At 45.2% G+C, this 18251-nt stretch overlaps 1 protein-coding gene across 2 annotated transcripts in view; it reads right to left on the reverse strand.

The window, feature by feature from the left end:
• GREB1 (growth regulating estrogen receptor binding 1) overlaps positions 1-18251 on the reverse strand; it is a 275504-nt gene that overhangs the window by 51920 nt on the left and 205333 nt on the right. For both annotated transcript variants that reach the window (XM_063915401.1, XM_063915399.1), the window contains 2 exons: positions 17063-17165; positions 2904-3062 (listed from right to left, as the gene is read on the reverse strand). In XM_063915401.1, the coding sequence (XP_063771471.1) occupies positions 2904-3062; positions 17063-17165 (262 nt within the window). The remainder of the gene's footprint in view (positions 1-2903; positions 3063-17062; positions 17166-18251) is intronic.

An 18251-nucleotide genomic window follows, 5' to 3' on the forward strand; every position in this document is an offset into this window, starting at 1 on the left:
TTTTTGAGCATTAGCAGTGAGTTGTGATGACATATCAGACATCATATTTTTAAGGGCATCTAGCCAGGAAAGCTCTTGACCCTCTCTCCCTGTCCCCTCACTGAGTTGTGAAGATTGGCTGCATTGTTCACATGATACAGAATCAGATGATAAGGGAGAGAATCTGGTGTGGCATACACTGCATAGTTTGTGTTTACCCATGTTCACAGTAAAGCACAATCACATACACATACAAGTAATAACTAGCAAGCCTGCCCCTTACTGTATGTGAGAGGAAGACAGAGAGAGAGGAGACCAGCACACCCCAGCTACACAGCCCCAGTGAGGCTGTAAGCTGTAATATCACAGTGAAACACCTATGATTACAGTCCCTTATAGGACACAAATCGTGTACAATAGCGGCTCTCCCCCTTTGCTACACCCTGTATTCAGCTTTTTCTGATTGTGAGGTGGAGCTGTGTGTGCCGGCTGGTGCTGTTGTAAGCAGAGGAAGGCGCCAAAATACCGCTGGTCCCACTCTGAGGTAGCTCCGCCCCCCCCCCCCCCCCAATGGTGCCGGAGCTACAGTGTTTTTTATACTGGCAATGTCTCCCAATTAGCTTAAAAACATCACACAAGTGCCAGTTTAAGCCACCACTAGCCAGTGTACACAGGGGGCTATAGCGGGTCCCATATGCATCCCCTGCGTGTCAGCCGCACTTTGAACCGGGGGGACGCCCCTAGCGGGGCCCCCAGTTTGTACTCACCACTGTTGTCACCTTCAGGCTATTGTTAGGGGTGTGCGGTGTGTTGCGATTGCGACAACTAAGGCGCAGTGCCCCGTTGTACGAACAACCTCTCATGACGGTGGTCCTTCAGCGAGGAAGTGCCTAAGGGAGGGGGCATAGAGTGGAGGAGCCAGCATACCAATTGAAGAAATTTAAAGTGCACCGGCTCCTTTGGACTCATCTATACCCCATCGTACTAAGGTGGTCATTCTGACCCGTTCGCAAGCAGCGGTTTATCGCTGCGATGCGAATGGGTGCGGAATGCGCATGCACGGCGGCCGCAGTGCGCATGCACGACATTGCCCGGCAACAGGGGTCGCCGGGTTACGTCGCGGCTACTGATGGAAGGGGTCGCAGAGCTGACCGCTAAGAAGATTGACAGGAAGAAAGCGTTCCAGGGCGGATACGGACCGTGTGGAGCCGTTTTCGGGGAGTGGTGAGTAAAATGCAGGCGTGTCCAGGAGAGCGGAGGGCGGAGTGACGTCAAAGCCGGGCCCATCATCGCTGGATCCATCGCACAGGGTAAGTAGGTATAGGCCTAGTCTAGTTTTGCTTGAAATTTTTTTAGCTTAGCAGGGCTGCACAAGCGATCGCAGCCCTGCTAAGCTAAAATAGACTCCACCATAGGGGTGTACTAGTTGATCGCAGCAGCAGCAAAAAGTTGCTGGCTGCGATCAACTCGGAATGACCACCTAAGTCTCCCAAATATCCCTTATGGATGCTAGAGACATGGCCGTAACTAAGGGGGGGCTAGGGGGTCACGCGCCCCGGGCGCTGGAATGTGGGGGCGCTAGGGAGGCTGTTTCCGCAGCCAAAATTTCTGGTTGTCGCGTAAAGGGAGCCTGGAGGGGAGGGAGAGAGGATGGAGACAGTAGTCTTGCTGGCGCGGTTGAACAGAGCCGAGCCTGGGACTGATGAGAGCACACTGGCTGCAGTCAGTCAGTCACAGTGAATGAGTCACTGTCACTGACGCTGCAGCATTCCGCACTGGACTCTGCAGGCTCCTCTGACAGGGGAGCTTTCACGGAGACTGCAGGTCTCCAGCAGCCCTGAGCCCACAGCCCTCCCCCATGCCTGGGAACAGCAAATTTACTATCTTGCCCCGGGTGAGAGCAACCCTAGTTTCGGCCCTGCTAGAGAAAAGATAGCTATAAAATGCACTTAAGTTTTAAAGGGACATAGCCATACAAGATTTTATCATAAAGGTTATATTGTATAATGTGCATATATTTCCTTCCTGGGGAGTACGATAAGGTTATCACCATGACTGTGTAACTTTATGCCAGTTTAAGCTCATCGTGTTAATTGGACAATGACCACAAGGTGGCACTGTTCATTCAAGATATATGTATATTCTAATTTCACGTTAGTAATCAGCCTCTTTTAGCCACTAAATTGCACTTCTGTTATAGCACAAGGACTTGTCCTCATATTACGCTATTAGTAACTATTTTACTTAAGGGAATTTAACGTAGAAATATAGGTGGAAATTCAGTTGTTTTGCGCGCGAGATCACGGGGCGCAATTGTCAATTGTTTTTTTTACACTGATTGCACCCAGAAAGGTTGAGTTTAGCTGCGTAAATCGGCTAAACCCAACCAAACAAATAGGTGAGACACGAAAAGTCTCGTTTGAGTGCTAAAACAGGTCACTTTTCGCATATGTCAATGCAGCCTCTGGCAGATGATCGCGCCCGAGGGGCGCTTCAATTGGATATTACTGAAATAACTATAGTATTATGGGGATGTACTTCTGATCCCAGCGGTCAGCATACCGGGGTCACAAGCTGCAATTTCATGAAGCAACTCATTAGTACTGTATGTAGTATCTGCATAGAGTACTGAAGCTAGTATTATATTGCACTTCATGTACTAAATATATATGTAAGGAATGGAAATTATTGCTATTTCCTTATCATGCTTTAAATCTCCTAAAATGCTCATTTAATATCTTCTCTTCAACTGACCTTTCTTGTCTTTAATTTTTTTTCATGTACAGGTATTTAAAAAAAAAACTAACTGAAGGTAATCATTAAAACTGCAACTGTAGCAGAATTCCACATGTGGCAACTGTGTAATTCCATTGGCTTGAGTGGTAAATGGGCAAAGAATACAGAATTAAAATATCCTGCTTTACCTTCAGTGTCAGAATGCTGAAAGTCGGAACTAATGACGCTGGCATCTTCGTACTTGGCATCATGCAGAATGTAGTCAAAGGGCATCTTCTTAACATGGTCCACACTTGGCCATGTGTCCGTCATCTGATGAAAAGGCTGCTCAGGCTGTTTCGTGAGGTCTAAAAAACCAATACATACACAAGCTTAGTGCATGATGCTTTGTTCTAATGCTGGATATTACAATGCAGTGCATACCTTACATCGCTGGTTACTAGTTACTAGCATTCTGATAAATATTGTTCACCCTACAAAATGGCTGCCTCCACCCTCACTGGCTCCTACTGAACTGACAAACTGAGGGGCCTATTGATCAAGCTTTGTGTAAAAGTTTGAAAACCCAAATTACTATATTATTATATTAAGTTTATCGCAAAAATAAGTATCAGTGCTATTGTGGAAGCGTGTACCCTACAGTTTATTTATTTTCTAAATATGTCTGTTTTACTTATGGCCCTGATTCAGAAGTGGACACAAAGTGTATTCCAAAACACATCTATTTGATAATGTAAATGATACTTATCTATTTAATTCAGGTTATCGATAGAGAAAAGTAAGCTTTTTTTTTAACCTAAATGTTACATAGAAAGATAGACAGACAGGATAGATAGATAGATAGATAGATAGATAGATAGATAGATAGATAGATAGATAGATAGATAGATAGATAGATAGATCCTAAATATCCTGGAGTTAAGCATAGGTTACTGGAAGAGTACGTGACAGGACTAGGAAGTTAGTAAACAGTGCTTGGAAAAATGGACCACGCCATGACAACATGTTGCCACGTGCTACTGACCTCTAGTGTTGGGAGGTATAGGCAGGTCCAACCTAATATGCTTTAAATGGGTAAGATGGAATCGGATAGTGGGGTAAGGCAGACTTGTGCTGGTGTTACTGTATGTACTAAGAATGAAAACATCAAGTGGTTTAAGCTCCTTTATGACCATATCACTAGTTATGTTCTTGAGCTGCATTGCTCTTACCGGGAATATCACGTTATCCAAGCTACTTTTGAATTTATGTATTTTTGAGGCCTATTGGAATAAGTATGTTTCTCTTATGTCGTAGAGGATGCTGGTGTCCATATTAGTACCATGGGGTATAGACGGGTCCACTAGGAGCCACTGGCACTTTAAGAGTTTGAGAGTGTGGGCTGGCTCATCCCTCTATGACCCTCCTACCAGACTCAGTTTAGGAAATATGCCCAGAGGAGCCGGTCACAGCTAGGGGAGCTCCTAGAGCTTCTTTAGTTTTATTTTTTTCTAAGAGTAGTTAGGCACAGGGAGGCTGTCGGCAACAGCCTCCCTACTTTGTGGGACTATGGGGGGGGGGGGGGGGCTAGTGTCCGCCCTGCGGGGTTCGAGCCACTATCTCCGCTGACGGGACACTGAGCTCCTGAAGGTGATGATCGTTAGCCGCCGCAGGCGACCGCTCACTCCCGCAGCATGCCGCCACCCCTTTACAGAGCCAGAAGATTCCGGTGGCGAGTCACCGGCCCCCTGGCAAGCGGGGAGCTGATGTGAAAATGGCGGCAACAGGGTGGGAGCGCAGTACTGTCTGCGCACCGGAGGCTCAGCGGTACATGGTGCGGCGCTGTGAGGGGCTCCCTGAGCCAGCGCCCTAAACCCTACACTGGTCACAAGCCTGTCAGGGACCTCGGTTACACTGCCAGCAACAATCCTCAGGCCAGTATAAAGAACTGAAGAGCGGGAAGCAGTGCAATGTTCAGGGGGTGGAGCTTCTCAGAGCGGACCCAGCAGCGTTCAGCGCCATTATCCTGCCTGCAGATCCATACAGACGCTGACAGGGAGAGTGCTGTCCTTCCCAGCAACTCCATCTATCCGGTGCTGTACCAGGGGGTTGTAGAAGGGGGGGGGGGGGGGGGGGAGGCTGTGTAAATACTGTGTAGTCTATTAAGGTACACAGTAAGTGCTAGGTAGTGGTGTTATATCTACCTAGGGAAGCGCTGTGTATGGGTTGGCTCCAATCTCTGTGTCTCTCTGTGGCATACTTGGGGGGAAACTGTCTGACATTTCCCTGTGTGTGTGTGTGTGTGTGTGTGTGTGTGTGTGTGTGTGTGTGTGTGTGTGGGTGTTTGTTGTGTCACATAGCCATGTCTAGGGACTCTGTGTCTTATGCTGCAGAGGACATGTTCTCTCAGGAGGAATCCATTCCATGTGCACAGGAATGTAATGTCTTGTCTCAGATCCCCATTAATGAGCCTGAGTGGTTAACCTCTATTAAGGGTATGATCTCTCAGATCTCTACTAGGGTAGCTCATACTGAGACTAAAACTCAGGTTTTAAAGAAGTCTATGGCAGTTTGGTCAGGTTCTGTTCCTATTCCTTCAAAATCCCCTAGCATATGCCCACAGAAACGTGTACTTGCCCAGATTATCAAGATGACATGGATACCGACTCTGACACGGCAGACGGTGATGGGGATGTGCGGAGGGGGGCGGCATCCCTTGCAAAAGGGGTGCAGATAATGATTGAGGCTATTAGAGATGTGTTAAATATTACTGACACAACACCTGAGCAGGTTGAGGAGGCTTATGTCACAGATAATAAGAAAGGCTCGCTAACCTTCACTGCGTCTAAAGAATTAAACGCTTTATTTTAAAAATCCTGGGAAAACCCGGAGAAAAAAATCCAGATTCAAAAAAGGATTCTGGTTGCTTTTCCCTTGCCTGAGGAAGATAGGAAAAAATGGGAAAACCCTCCCATAGTTGATACATCTGTCTCCAGACTGTCTAAAAGGGTGGTTTTACCTGTCCCTAGATCTAGCGCGTTAAAAGAACCGGCTGATCGTAAGATTGACACCTAGCTCAAATCCATATACACTGCTTCAGGGGTGGCGCTGAGGCCTACTATTGCCTGTGCATGGATCTCTAAAGCTATAGTAAAGTGGTCAGGCACATTACTAGAGGATTTGGATTCAATGGATAGAAGTGACATTGAATTATTTTCACGTAACATACAGGATTCTGCGGGATTCATGGTGGAATCCATGAAGGACCTGGGTACGCTGACTGCAAGGATAGCTTCCATGTCTGTCTCAGCTCGCAGGGGACTCTGGCTACGCCAATGGTCTGCAGACGCGGAATCCAGGAGAAGTGTGGAGAACCTACCCTACACAGGTCAGGCTCTATTTGGGGAAGCATTGGATGCATGGATTTCCACGGCAACCGTGGGTAAGTCACCATTTCTTCCCTCAGCTACGCCTTCTATGAAGAAACCTTTTTCTTCATCTGCATCACAGTCCTTTTGGACCGCTAAGACAAAAAAGTCCAAGCCTCCTACCACCTTCTTTAGAGGTGGGTGGGCAAAATCCAAAAAGCCTGCACCCGCAGGCTCCCACGACCAGAAGCCTGCTTCTGGTACCTCACAATCCTCAGCATGACGGTGGACCACGCAGCGTGGAGGACAGGCTGGTGGGGGCGAAACTCAGCCGTTTCAGCCACGTCTGGGTGTCGTCCGGCCTGGATCCCTGGGTACAGGATATTGTGTCCCAGGGGTACAGACTGGAAGAAACCCCACCTCACCGTTTCTTCAAATCAGGCTTGCCAGCTTTACTGACAGACAGAACTGTCCTACTGGAAGCTATCCAGAAATTGGGAAAGTCAGAGGTCATTGTCCCAGTTCCACCTCATATGCACAACGTGGGTTACTATTCAAACCTTTTTGTGGTTCCGAAACCGGATGGTTCGGTCAGACCAATTTTGAACTTGAAATCGTTAAACCCTTATCTAAGGGAGTCAAATTCAAAATGGAGTCTCTGAGAGCGGGGGAGTTTCTGGTATCCCTAGATATCAAGGATGCGTATCTTCACATTCCGATTTGGCCTCCACACCAGGCTTATCTCAGATTTTCACTGTTAGACAGTCACTATCAGTTTCAGGCGCCGCCATTCGGTCTCTCCAGGGCACTGAGGGTGTTCACCAAGGTGATGGCAGAGATGATGGTTCTCCTCCGCAGACAGGGAGATTCCATACCTGGACGATCTGCTGATAAAGGCATCATCCAGGGAGAAGCTGTTGCAGTCCATTGCTCTCACGACTCAACGGTCTTCTGCGAGTGGCACATCTTCTGGAAGATCAGGCCATTCAAGTTCAGTCGGACAATGTAACGACAGTGGCCTACATAAACCAACAAGGCGGAACGAAGAGCAGAGCTGCAATGTCAGAGGTAACAAAAATCATCCTCTGGGCGGAAAAGCACGCGGTGGCGCTGTCAGCAATCTTCATTGCGGGAGTGGACAACTGGGAAGCGGACTTCCTCAGCAGACACGATCTCCATTCATGAGTGGGGTCTCCATCCAGAGGTGTTCACGGAGGTGACAAATCTTTGGGGGGTTCCTCAAATAGACATGATAGCCTCCTGCCTCAACAAAAAACCTTTGGAGGTATTGCTCCAGGTCAAGAGACCCGCAGGCAGTGGCTGTGGACGCCCTGGTAACTCCGTGGGTGTTCCAGTCGGTGTACGTATTTCCTCCACTTCCACTAATTCCAAGAGTTCTAAAGCTCATAAGGAGGACAAGAGTATATGCAATCCTCATTGCTCCGGACTGGCCAAGAAGGGCTTGGTTCGCAGATCTTCTGGATCTACTGCTGGAAAAGCCGAGGCCTCTTCCTCTTCGGGAGGACCTGGTGCAGCAGGGGCCGTTCGCTTATCAAGACTTACCGGGGCTACGTTTGACGGCATGGAGGTTGAACGCCAGATCTTAGCTCGGAAGGGCATTCCGAACAAGGTTATTCCTACCCTGATACAGGCTAGGAAAGGAGTAACGTCTAAACATTACCATCGCATTTGGAAAAAGTATGTATCTTGGTGTGAGTCCAAGAAGTTTCCTACGGTGGAGTTTCAACAGGGACGTTTTCTCCTCTTCCTGCAAGCAGGTGTGGATATGGGCCTGCGGTTGGGATCCGTAAAGGTCCAGAAACAGTTGGCTTCCCTCCCTGAAGTTCAGACTTTTTTTGAAAGGGGTTCTGCACATCCAGCCTCCCTTTGTGCCACCTACGGCACCCTGGGATCTTAACGTGGTGTTAAAGTTCCTCCAGTCGGATTGGTTCGAACCTCTACCAGAGGTTGAGGTCAAGTTTCTCACGTGGAAGGCTGTTACTTTGTTGGCCTTAACTTCTGCTAGACATGTGTCGGAGTTGTTGGCTTTGTCTTGTAAGAGCCCCTACTTGGTCTTCCATGAAGATAGAGCTGAGCTCCGGACACGTCAGCAGTTCCTTCCGAAGGTTGTGTCGGCATTTCATATCAACCAACCTATTGTGTTGCCAGTTGCTACTGACTCCTCAATTTCATCAAAGTCCTTGGATGTTGAAAGGGCTCTGAAAATCTATGTGAAGAGGACTGCTCGTCACAGAAAATTGGACTCTTTGTTTGTCCTGTATGATCCCAAGAAACTTGGGTGTCCTGCTTCTAAGCAGACTATCTCTCGCTGGATCAGGTTCACTATTCAGCATGCGTATTCTATGGCAGGATTGCCATGTACTACATCTGTTAAGGCCCACTCTACTCGTAAGGTGGGTTCTTCCTGGGCGGCTGCCCGGGGTGTCTCAGCTGTACAGCTTTGCCGAGCGGCTACTTAGTCTGGGTCGAACACGTTTGCTAAGTTTTACAAGTTCGATACTTTGGCCTCTGAGGACCTGAAGTTTTGTCAATCAGTTCTGCAGGAGCCTCCGCGCTCTCCCTCCCGTTCTGGGAGCTTTGGTACACCCCCATGGTACTAATATGGACCCCCGCATCCTCTAGGACGTAAGAGAAAATAGGATTTTAATTACCTACTTGTAAATCCTTTTCTCGTAGTCTGTAGAGGATGCTGGACACCCGCCCAGCGCTTCGTGATCCTGCAGTGGTTGCTTTGTTCAGTACTGCTTTGTTCTTGGTTAAGTACTGTTTTGTTACTTGGTTAAGTGACCTTGTTCAGCCGTTGCTGAGTTTTCAAGCTGGTTAGCTTGGTTTGCCTTGTATGTGTGAGCTGGTGTGAATCTCGCCACTATCTGTGTAAACTCCTTCTCTCGAAGTTGTCCGTCTCCTCGGGCACAGTTCCTATACTGAGTCTGGTAGGAGGGGCATAGAGGGAGGAGCCAGCCCACACTCTCAAACTGTTAAAGTGCCAGTGGCTCCTAGTGGACCCGTCTATACCCCATGGTACCAATATGGACCCCAGCATCCTCTACGGACTACGAGAAAAGGATTACTGGTAGGTAATTAAAATCCTATTTTTTATTTCTTGAGCAAACATATTTGTAGGGTAGATGAGCTCAGGGAATCAGGGACCGTTTTCATGCTCGTTTTTATATATACAGTATTCATTTCTACTTTTACATTTGACATGTCAGCTACCAATAGATCTCTATAATCAGGATCTTCAGAATCTATAATGCAGGAGAAAGTGGACGTAGATCTCCAAATTCCTGGCCGGAGAAAGACCCTATGATGTGTGAAGTACCCCCCCCCCCCCCCACACACACACACACAACCCTCCCCTATGGTGCCTACACCTAACCCCCACACCCCTTCCTCTCCAAAACCTCCCTGATGGTGCCAACACTTAACCCCCACCCCCCTTCCCGCAGCCTAAACCTAACCCTCTATACTGATACCTGAACCAGTCACATTTATACGGAACACATTCTGCCACTGATCTCTATACAGTGCTTGTTTTATTAAGGATTGCATTGCTGCCTTATGTAGTTTTAGGTTGGGGGGCGGGGGGAAATATCCCATCATTGATCACAACAAGTATCAGTTATAAGTGCCTTCTGTATATGATCATAATTCTAATACAAACCTGGTTGAGCCCTAAAACTTCTGAGACATCTATAATCTTCAATCCTGTGTGTTCTACATATAATAAAGACAGGTGAAGGAGTCGGAGGAATCTTATTTCATGATTAGTATTCCTCAGGTTATGTAATTTGGGTGTGATCCTAGTCTGCCTGTAGTTTTAAAGCGCTAATAATAATAATAATAATAATATAAAACCCATTTTTGCCTTTTAAATTATTGCCACTTTAAAAATATGTTCAGACACTCCAGAATCAAGCCAATTTTAATTGTAATATACAGGGATAAAAACAAAAATAATAGGAAAATATAAAAAAAACAACCATTTATTATACTCAGAAAAAAACAATCTAAATAATCAATATAATCAGCACATTCAGACATTTATGAACATACATAAAACAGGGTAAACAACTTGTACATCTGTTATACAGCACAACTTCTTACAAGTAAAGAAATTGAGACATGTGACTTAAATAATATTGAATATAAAAAATAATACATTTAATAAAAATTACATAATTTATTCATTAAATAATAGAATCTTTAAAATAACAGCCATCAGTACCAAGACCTGCTGTATGTAAATTCACACACCATAGCTTGACACAATTTAACCATCACTGATATATTTGCCTATATAACTGGCAATAAAAGTGTTACATTACATCATAATGATTGTAGTCTTCCAATTAAGAACATAATGGTGGGTATTCAATTGTTTGAAAAGTCAGTTGGGTGTCTGTTTTATCCTGTCTATTAGATAGGAAAAAACAGACACCAAACCGACTTTTCAAACAATTGAATTCCACCCAGTATGTCCCACATGACTACATGAAAATACAGGCTTGAAGCTGTATAAATATTGTTCCCAGCTGTAAAACACCTCTTTGTTACAAACCACAATATCTCACTGGTGAAGTTACTGTCGCTATCCAAATGATGGGTTGGGTTTGAAGTGGCGGTGGTCAGAATACCGACCGCGGCATCCTGATGGTCCCCTAACCCTCCATTCCCACAGTCTAAAGCTAACCCTCGCCCCCCAACCCTCCCCGTTGGTGCCTACACCCAACCCCCACTGCCCTTCCCGCAGCCTAAACCCAACCCTCTCCCCCCCTGCAGCCTAACCCTAATAAGCCTAAACCTAACCCCCCCCCCCCCCCCACACACACACACACACACACACACACACACACACACACACTTGGTTTACTTCTCTCCAGCGGCCCGTTCAGGGTCCCAGTGGTCAGGATTCCTCGCCGGTATTCTGATCCTAGTCGGGATGCTTGCGCTAGCATTCTGAGCAGTGTTGGGATTCCGGTATCTGTATTTCAAATGCCAGGATCCCGACCGCCAAGATACTACCAGATCCCATTCAGGTCACTTGTGTTTAAATCATTTCCAGCTAGTGCACATCTTTACCAGCATATGCTAAATGTGTCAGATATATAAAATCTTGTATAGAAACTGATAGAACAGCAATCCAGGGGAGTAATAAAAATCTAACAATTATGTTGACGCGTTTCTCCACAAACACACTTCAACAGAGGCATAATGTTTAGCATTTAAATCCACTTCCACCAATCAGATCGTGACACTAATTAGGAATTGCTGTACTTAGCACACACATCATTATTAAAAGAACAATTTGAGCAAATGATCTCCACCAATAACAAAAAAACACAGTCAGTATATTACATCATTATGGAATCTCATATATAACCCATATTTAATAGAATAGTATAATAAATGTCATCTATAAATATCAGATGTTGACATGATTTGACTAAAATGATTTCATCGACATTTAAACTGCGGGACATGCAGTTACAATAAACCCATTTAATGTTAAAAACAATATTTTGCTACTAAAGTAAAACGTATGAGGCCTGCTTTATGACAGCTGCCCGAGTTAGCAGTATAACATTATTTCTTCTTCTTGCCATGTAGTAAAGATATTAGATGTTAACTCAAGGATACATAAACAATAGTTAATAGGTCCAAAACCAGTGTAATAACATTACATTTCATATGCACATATAGGTATCATCATCAAATACCCTGGACCATATTAAAGTAACCATCAAACTAATTGCCTGATCATCTTTAAAGTGTTACCTGAGAGGGTTAATCTCCGAACTACATGGCACAAACTCACTACCCCTGTATCATCCATGGAGAATTATCTCATGACCACATATCTATCTATCTATCTATCTATCTATCTATCTATCTATCTATCTATCCCAGTGTAGGTGATTCTTTGCACCAGAGATATATGTGCTAAATCTTGGAGAGTGATAAAGTGGAGAGAGATAAAGTTCCAGCCAATTAGCTCCTAACTGCCATGTCACAGTATGTGTTTAAAAGTGGCAGTTAGGTGCTGATTGGTTAATACTTTATCTCTCTCCTAGGCTGAGTAATCTGCCCCATAGTAATGTTTTCCATTGCAATAAATAAGATCCCTGGTATTAGCCATAGATCTGACTGCGCCATCCTCAGTACACAGATTTGAGGTTCCCATGATACATCCATTTTTAGCACATCATTGAAATACTTGGTATTAATAACATGGCACCAGAATTGGATAGTATCATAGCAGACATCTATACAATGTAAAAAAGTGCCCTCATCCTTCTGACATTTTGGGCATATTGTCGAGTCTCTTGTCACTCTCCTAAATACCGCCACCACATGCGCCACTAGGGGAGCGAGGTATACACCACTTTTCAAAAGAGTTTCTGTACTGGAGGTGAGTTTGGTTAAATCTGTACTGGGTGATTATTTCTGTCCTGGGTGTTTATGGAAACCCATCTTGGAAGCCTCAAAACTTCCCTCTACTGTTCCTCAGAGATGTTTCCCACATCTTGCCTCCAGGCACCAAAGAAGCAGGGATGCTGCCCATATTGGGCAAGGCATCCGGTAAACTCTAGCAATCAGCTTCGGACAAGGTCCTGCTGAATTCGGCCGGGGATATAGCCAAATCCGGTCCTCCATGGTCCCACTTGGTGAAGGCAGCATGTCTCAATTGTAAGTATGTGTAAAACCACTCATGGGGTAGCTCATATTTTTGTTGGAGTTCCTGAAAAGAGGGAAACATCTTATTTGTCAAAAGATCTCAAATGTTATGTACCCCCTACACTTTCAACAAACTTACTCCCACCAGGAATTAATATTCTCTTAAATTATCATAATGCCAAAAGGGTGTATGAGTCAAGACCTGGGTCAAATTGTACAGCAGTATGCCCACGCATGGTAGAGTGGTTGTAAGTAGAACATGGGGTGGTCAGGGGAAAATATCTAAAATATTTGATGGACGGACCTGCAACAGGCATTATCAAGCATGTGTCCTGGATGGGACACATCCACCACCCATCATGCCCCTATGAATTGTCTATGTGCTACTATGCAATATAAGTATACATCAGGCACTGGCAAACCCACTTCCCTGATGGGTTGCTGCAAGTTAGATAGATACAGTCGTTCTCAGTCTTCCTCTCATATCAGTCATACTGTCCCAACATCAGGTGTAAGTTGGCTGGGCTGGCGGAAACATGGTCAAACATTGAGGTGCCCTGGGTTTGGTGCACTGCTTTTGATAACGTCAAGACAGACATTCAAGATGAGCAGTGATCCGTATGGACAAGCACATACACCACAGGAAGTGACCCAAACCTTTTACCGTGACATGACGTTATCACCGTACACCTCAACAAGTTAGCAATGAATTTTAGCTGCTGATGTGCCCTTTGCATGTAGAAACCTGATCACACTACGCACCTTAATGTGTGACCATGTTTCCACCAGCCCCACCATCTTACAACTGATGTTGGGACAGTATGATATGAGGAGCAGATTCAAATAAAAGGGGAATAAACTGCGTCAGAGAAAAAAAACTGTTTTTTTTTTAATATAATATGTGAAATAAATGGCATGGGAATACCAGTATGATTATATGTATGTGGATAATATAATTATTCCATAATAATCACTGCTCCTGGGTGCTACCTCCTGATTCAAGGTTGCAAACAATAATCCTGGATTATTGATATGAGGCGCAGTCTAATGGCTGTGATGGGAAGCAGTGGTCTACCTGCTCTGGCCTAGCACGAAATTAGAATCAAACACTACACACTTGAGAGGTCTTGTTACCTTACTTACGGGATATCCCTCGTACATTATAGACAATGATAAGTGAATATAATTGACCTGGAATTGTATAGTATAGATTATTTCTATGTTGTTCCTTACAGCAGGTATCAGTTGGAAGTTCCAAAAGCCAGTTACAGGGCAGTCTGAGGAGTATCCAAGATTCAGCTTTCTGTTGAAGCTGTAAACATGTTATACTGGATATTTTTATTGCTGATAAGCCTCGCCACCTCTTTATGGGCCCTTCTATTCTATCTGTCTACAGAAAAATCCAGTTTAAGAAACCAGAAATTTTATTGGTCCTTTTTGTGAGCCAAATTGAACAAAGTGTCTGTATAGATAAGAAATGTCAATATTATGGTGTGAGTGGGAGTTGAAGCACTGTTTGTTTACCCAGATTGGATAAATACTGGTCCCGTCTTTTTTCAGGTACTCAACCAGCTGTCACCACTCCAGAAGAATCTTCCAGGGACATGAGCCAGTGTTCTACCACATCTTGCTCAGTCCTGAAGTTTCTATAAAGTAGCTAAGACCAAGAGAATCATGGACAGCATAGATTGTATTGAAATCATTTCTGGCAAACCACCACCACAGAGAGCCCAACTACTGAGCATCTGTGCTTCTCATTAGCACACTCCTACTCTGCAGCCCCTCCCATTACTGACTCCAGCCTGGCACCCGTTCCTGCTGCTGGACGCACATCTCCGGCTAGGCAACTGCCTTGGGATTTCTGTGGAGTGCCATTTCTTTCAATGGGAGACTGAAAATTTCAATTTTCTATGGGGACTGAACAATGAACCTAGCACAAAACACTTCTGCTCTCATCCTCCATGTCACATGACCAACAAGATTTTTTTTTAAGTAGAATAAGATGTTGCTCTTTTCTCAGCTAGCCTGTCTATCATTGATCAGAAGTCTGAACTCAGAATACCAATGGGCGGATGATTGACCTCAGCTAGCCTGCCTGTCATTGAGCAGATGTCCGACCTCAGCTAGCCTGCCTGCCATTGAGTAGAAGTCTGACCTCAGCTAGCCTGCCTGTATTGACCGAAGTCTGGCCTCAGCTAGCCTGCTTGCCATTGAGCAGAAGTATGACCTCTGCTAGCCTGCCTGCCATTGACCGGAAGTCTGACCTCAGCTAGCCTGTCTGTCACTGAGCAGAAGTCTGACCTCAGCTAGCCTGCCTGCCATTGAGCAGAAGTCTGACCTCAGCTAGCCTGCCTGCCATTGAGCAGAAGTCTGACCTCAGCTAGCCTGCCTGCCATTGACCGGAAGTCTGACCTCAGCTAGCCTGCCTGCCATTGAGCAGAAGTCTGACCTCAGCTAGCCTGCCTGTCATTGAGCAGATGTCCGACCTCAGCTAGCCTGCCTATCATTAAGCAGAAGTCTGACCTCAGCTAGCCTGCCTGCTAGCTTGCCTGCCATTGAGCAGAAGTCTGAGCTCAGCTAGCCTGCCTGACATTGAGCAGAAGTCTGACCTCAGCTAGCCTGCCTGCCATTGAGTAGAAGTCTGACCTCAGCTAGCCTGCCTGCCATTGAGCAGAAGTCTGACCTCAGCTAGCCTGCCTGCCATTGATCAATAGTCTGACCTCAGCTAGCCTGCCTGCAATTGAGAGGAAGTCTGACCTCAGCTAGCCTGACTGCCATTGAGCAGAAGTCTGACCTCAGCTAGCCTGCCTGTCATTGAGCAGATGTCCGACCTCAGCTAGCCTGCCTATCATTAAGCAGAAGTCTGACCTCAGCTAGCCTGCCTGCTAGCTTGCCTGCCATTGAGCAGAAGTCTGACCTCAGCTAGCCTGCCTGACATTGAGCAGAAGTCTGACCTCAGCTAGCCTGCCTGCCATTGAGTAGAAGTCTGACCTCAGCTAGCCTGCCTGCCATTGAGCAGAAGTCTGACCTCAGCTAGCCTGCCTGCCATTGATCAATAGTCTGACCTCAGCTAGCCTGCCTGCAATTGAGAGGAAGTCTGACCTCAGCTAGCCTGACTGCCATTGAGCAGAAGTCTGACCTCAGCTAGCCTGCCTGTCATTGAGCAGATGTCCGACCTCAGCTAGCCTGTCTGTGATTGAGCAGAAGTCTGACCTCGGCTAGACTGCCTGCCATTGACCGGAAGTCTGACCTCAGCTAGACTGCCTGTCATTGACCGGAAGTCTGACCTCAGCTAGCCTGCCTGCCATTGAGCAGAAGTCTGACCTCAGCTAGCCTCCCTGCCATTGAGCAGTAGTACGACCTCAGCTAGCCTGCCTGCAATTGAGAGGAATTCTGACCACAGCTAGCCTGCCTGCCATTGAGCAGAAGTCTGACCTCAGCTAGCCTGCCTGTCATTGAGCAGATGTCTGACCTCAGCTAGCCTGCCTGCCATTGAGAAGAAGTCTGACCTCAGCTAGCCTGCCTGCCATTGAGCAGAAGTCTGACCTCAGCTAGCCTGCCTGCCATTGAGCAGAGGTCTGACCTCAGCTAGCCTGCCTGCCATTGAGCAGAAGTCTGACCTCAGCTAGACTGCCTGCCATTGAGCGGAAGTCTGACCTCAGCTAGCCTGCCTGCCATTGACCGGAAGTCTGACCTCAGCTAGCCTGCCTGCCATTGAGCAGAAGTCTGACCTCAGCTAGCCTGCCTGACATTGAGCAGAAGTCTGACCTCAGCTAGACTGCCTGCCATTGAGCGGACGTCTGACCTTAGCTAGCCTGCCTGCCATTGACGAATGTCTACATATGTCACACTATAAAGTCTGCTGTCTGCATAAGATACATATTCCCCATGTATTGTTGAATATTGAGATTTTGAGGCCAACAACAGAACGGTCGCACAATTGGTAAGTACTGTGCTACACTGACACATGCAGAAGAATATTCTACAATGGGGTTTGTAGAACAATGTTGAAATAAATGAAAGAGAATCCAATACGTACTGTAATGATCTCACACATCACTACCCCAAATATAAAGATACATTTTTATTAGCTATTTCATGTATTTATTTATTTATTTATTAATTCATGTCATGTGTGCGTTATATGGATATGATTAGATACTGGAATGAGAATGTATCTACAGTACTGTGCGGCGAGTTCTAGGTTGCCCAGTAGACCGACCCGCTAGATCACAACCAATAACAGTTCTACATTCTGCAGACAAATAATTACTTGTATGCAACAGTGAAAAACAACTCACTGATATTAATCTCCTCCTCGTCGTACACGTCCACCTCGGTCAGCCGGATTAGCATTCTGGACAAGACACTAAGGAACTGGAGATAGGCTCCTGTTTTCCCCACCTAGAAGAGCAATCAATAGTGAATCAACATTGTGCTCCATGGTTGGCTGATGGTACTACAATGGTACAAGAAAAGAAAATAACACAATAGCATAACAACACAACAATTTATCTTTCAGTGGTTTAGTAGGAACTAATGAACCATGTTATGTACTAAATTCATTAGAAAACCAGGCGGAAATTTGTTCTGTGGGATTTTTCCAATTTCTATACATCTCAGAATTCATTACCAATCTAATCCTCTCATTATAATAATAATAATAATAATAATAATAATACAGGTTGAGTCTCCCTTATCCAAAATGCTTGGGACCAGAGGTATTTTGGATATCGGATTTTTCCGTATTTTGGAATAATTGCATACCACAATGAGATATCATGGTGATGGGACCCAAGTCTAAGCACAGAATGCATTTATGTTACATATACACCTTATACACACAGCCTGAAGGTAATTTTAGCCAATATTTTTTATAACTTTGTGCATTAAACAAAGTGTGTGTACATTCACACAATTCATTTATGTTTCATATACACCTTATACACACAGCCTGAAGGTCATTTAATACAATATTTTTAATAACTTTGTGTATTAAACAAAGTTTGTGTACATTGAGCCATCAAAAAACAAAGGTTTCACTATCTCACTCTCACTCAAAAAAGTCCGTATTTCGGAATATTCCGTATTTCGGAATATGTGGATATGGGATACTCAACCTGTAATAATAATATTATTATTATTATTATTATTATTATTATTATTATTATTGCATTTGTATTACTTTTATTTAATGGTTTTCATATATGGCACTACAAATCAGAACACAACAATTGACAAAAGTGCAAAAAATTTATATTGCCCACAGCAAATAGGAGAAGCACTGTGAAAAACATGACTGAATTCTACTTTGTAGTAATCCCAATTGGAATATATAAAATGCCATTATCAACTCCACATATCGTACATGTTTTATCCACCCGTGCAGACGGGCCCAGGAATGAGGTGCCATCTCTCTCCATCTTACAGAGATCTACACCTGGCTGCTGCCAGTATACAGTATGTACGTGCCACCAGTTTCTGGAAGTG

The sequence above is a fragment of the Pseudophryne corroboree genome, chromosome 4, assembly GCF_028390025.1.
Source record: "Pseudophryne corroboree isolate aPseCor3 chromosome 4, aPseCor3.hap2, whole genome shotgun sequence".
In the NCBI taxonomy this organism is placed as follows: Eukaryota; Metazoa; Chordata; class Amphibia; order Anura; family Myobatrachidae; genus Pseudophryne; species Pseudophryne corroboree.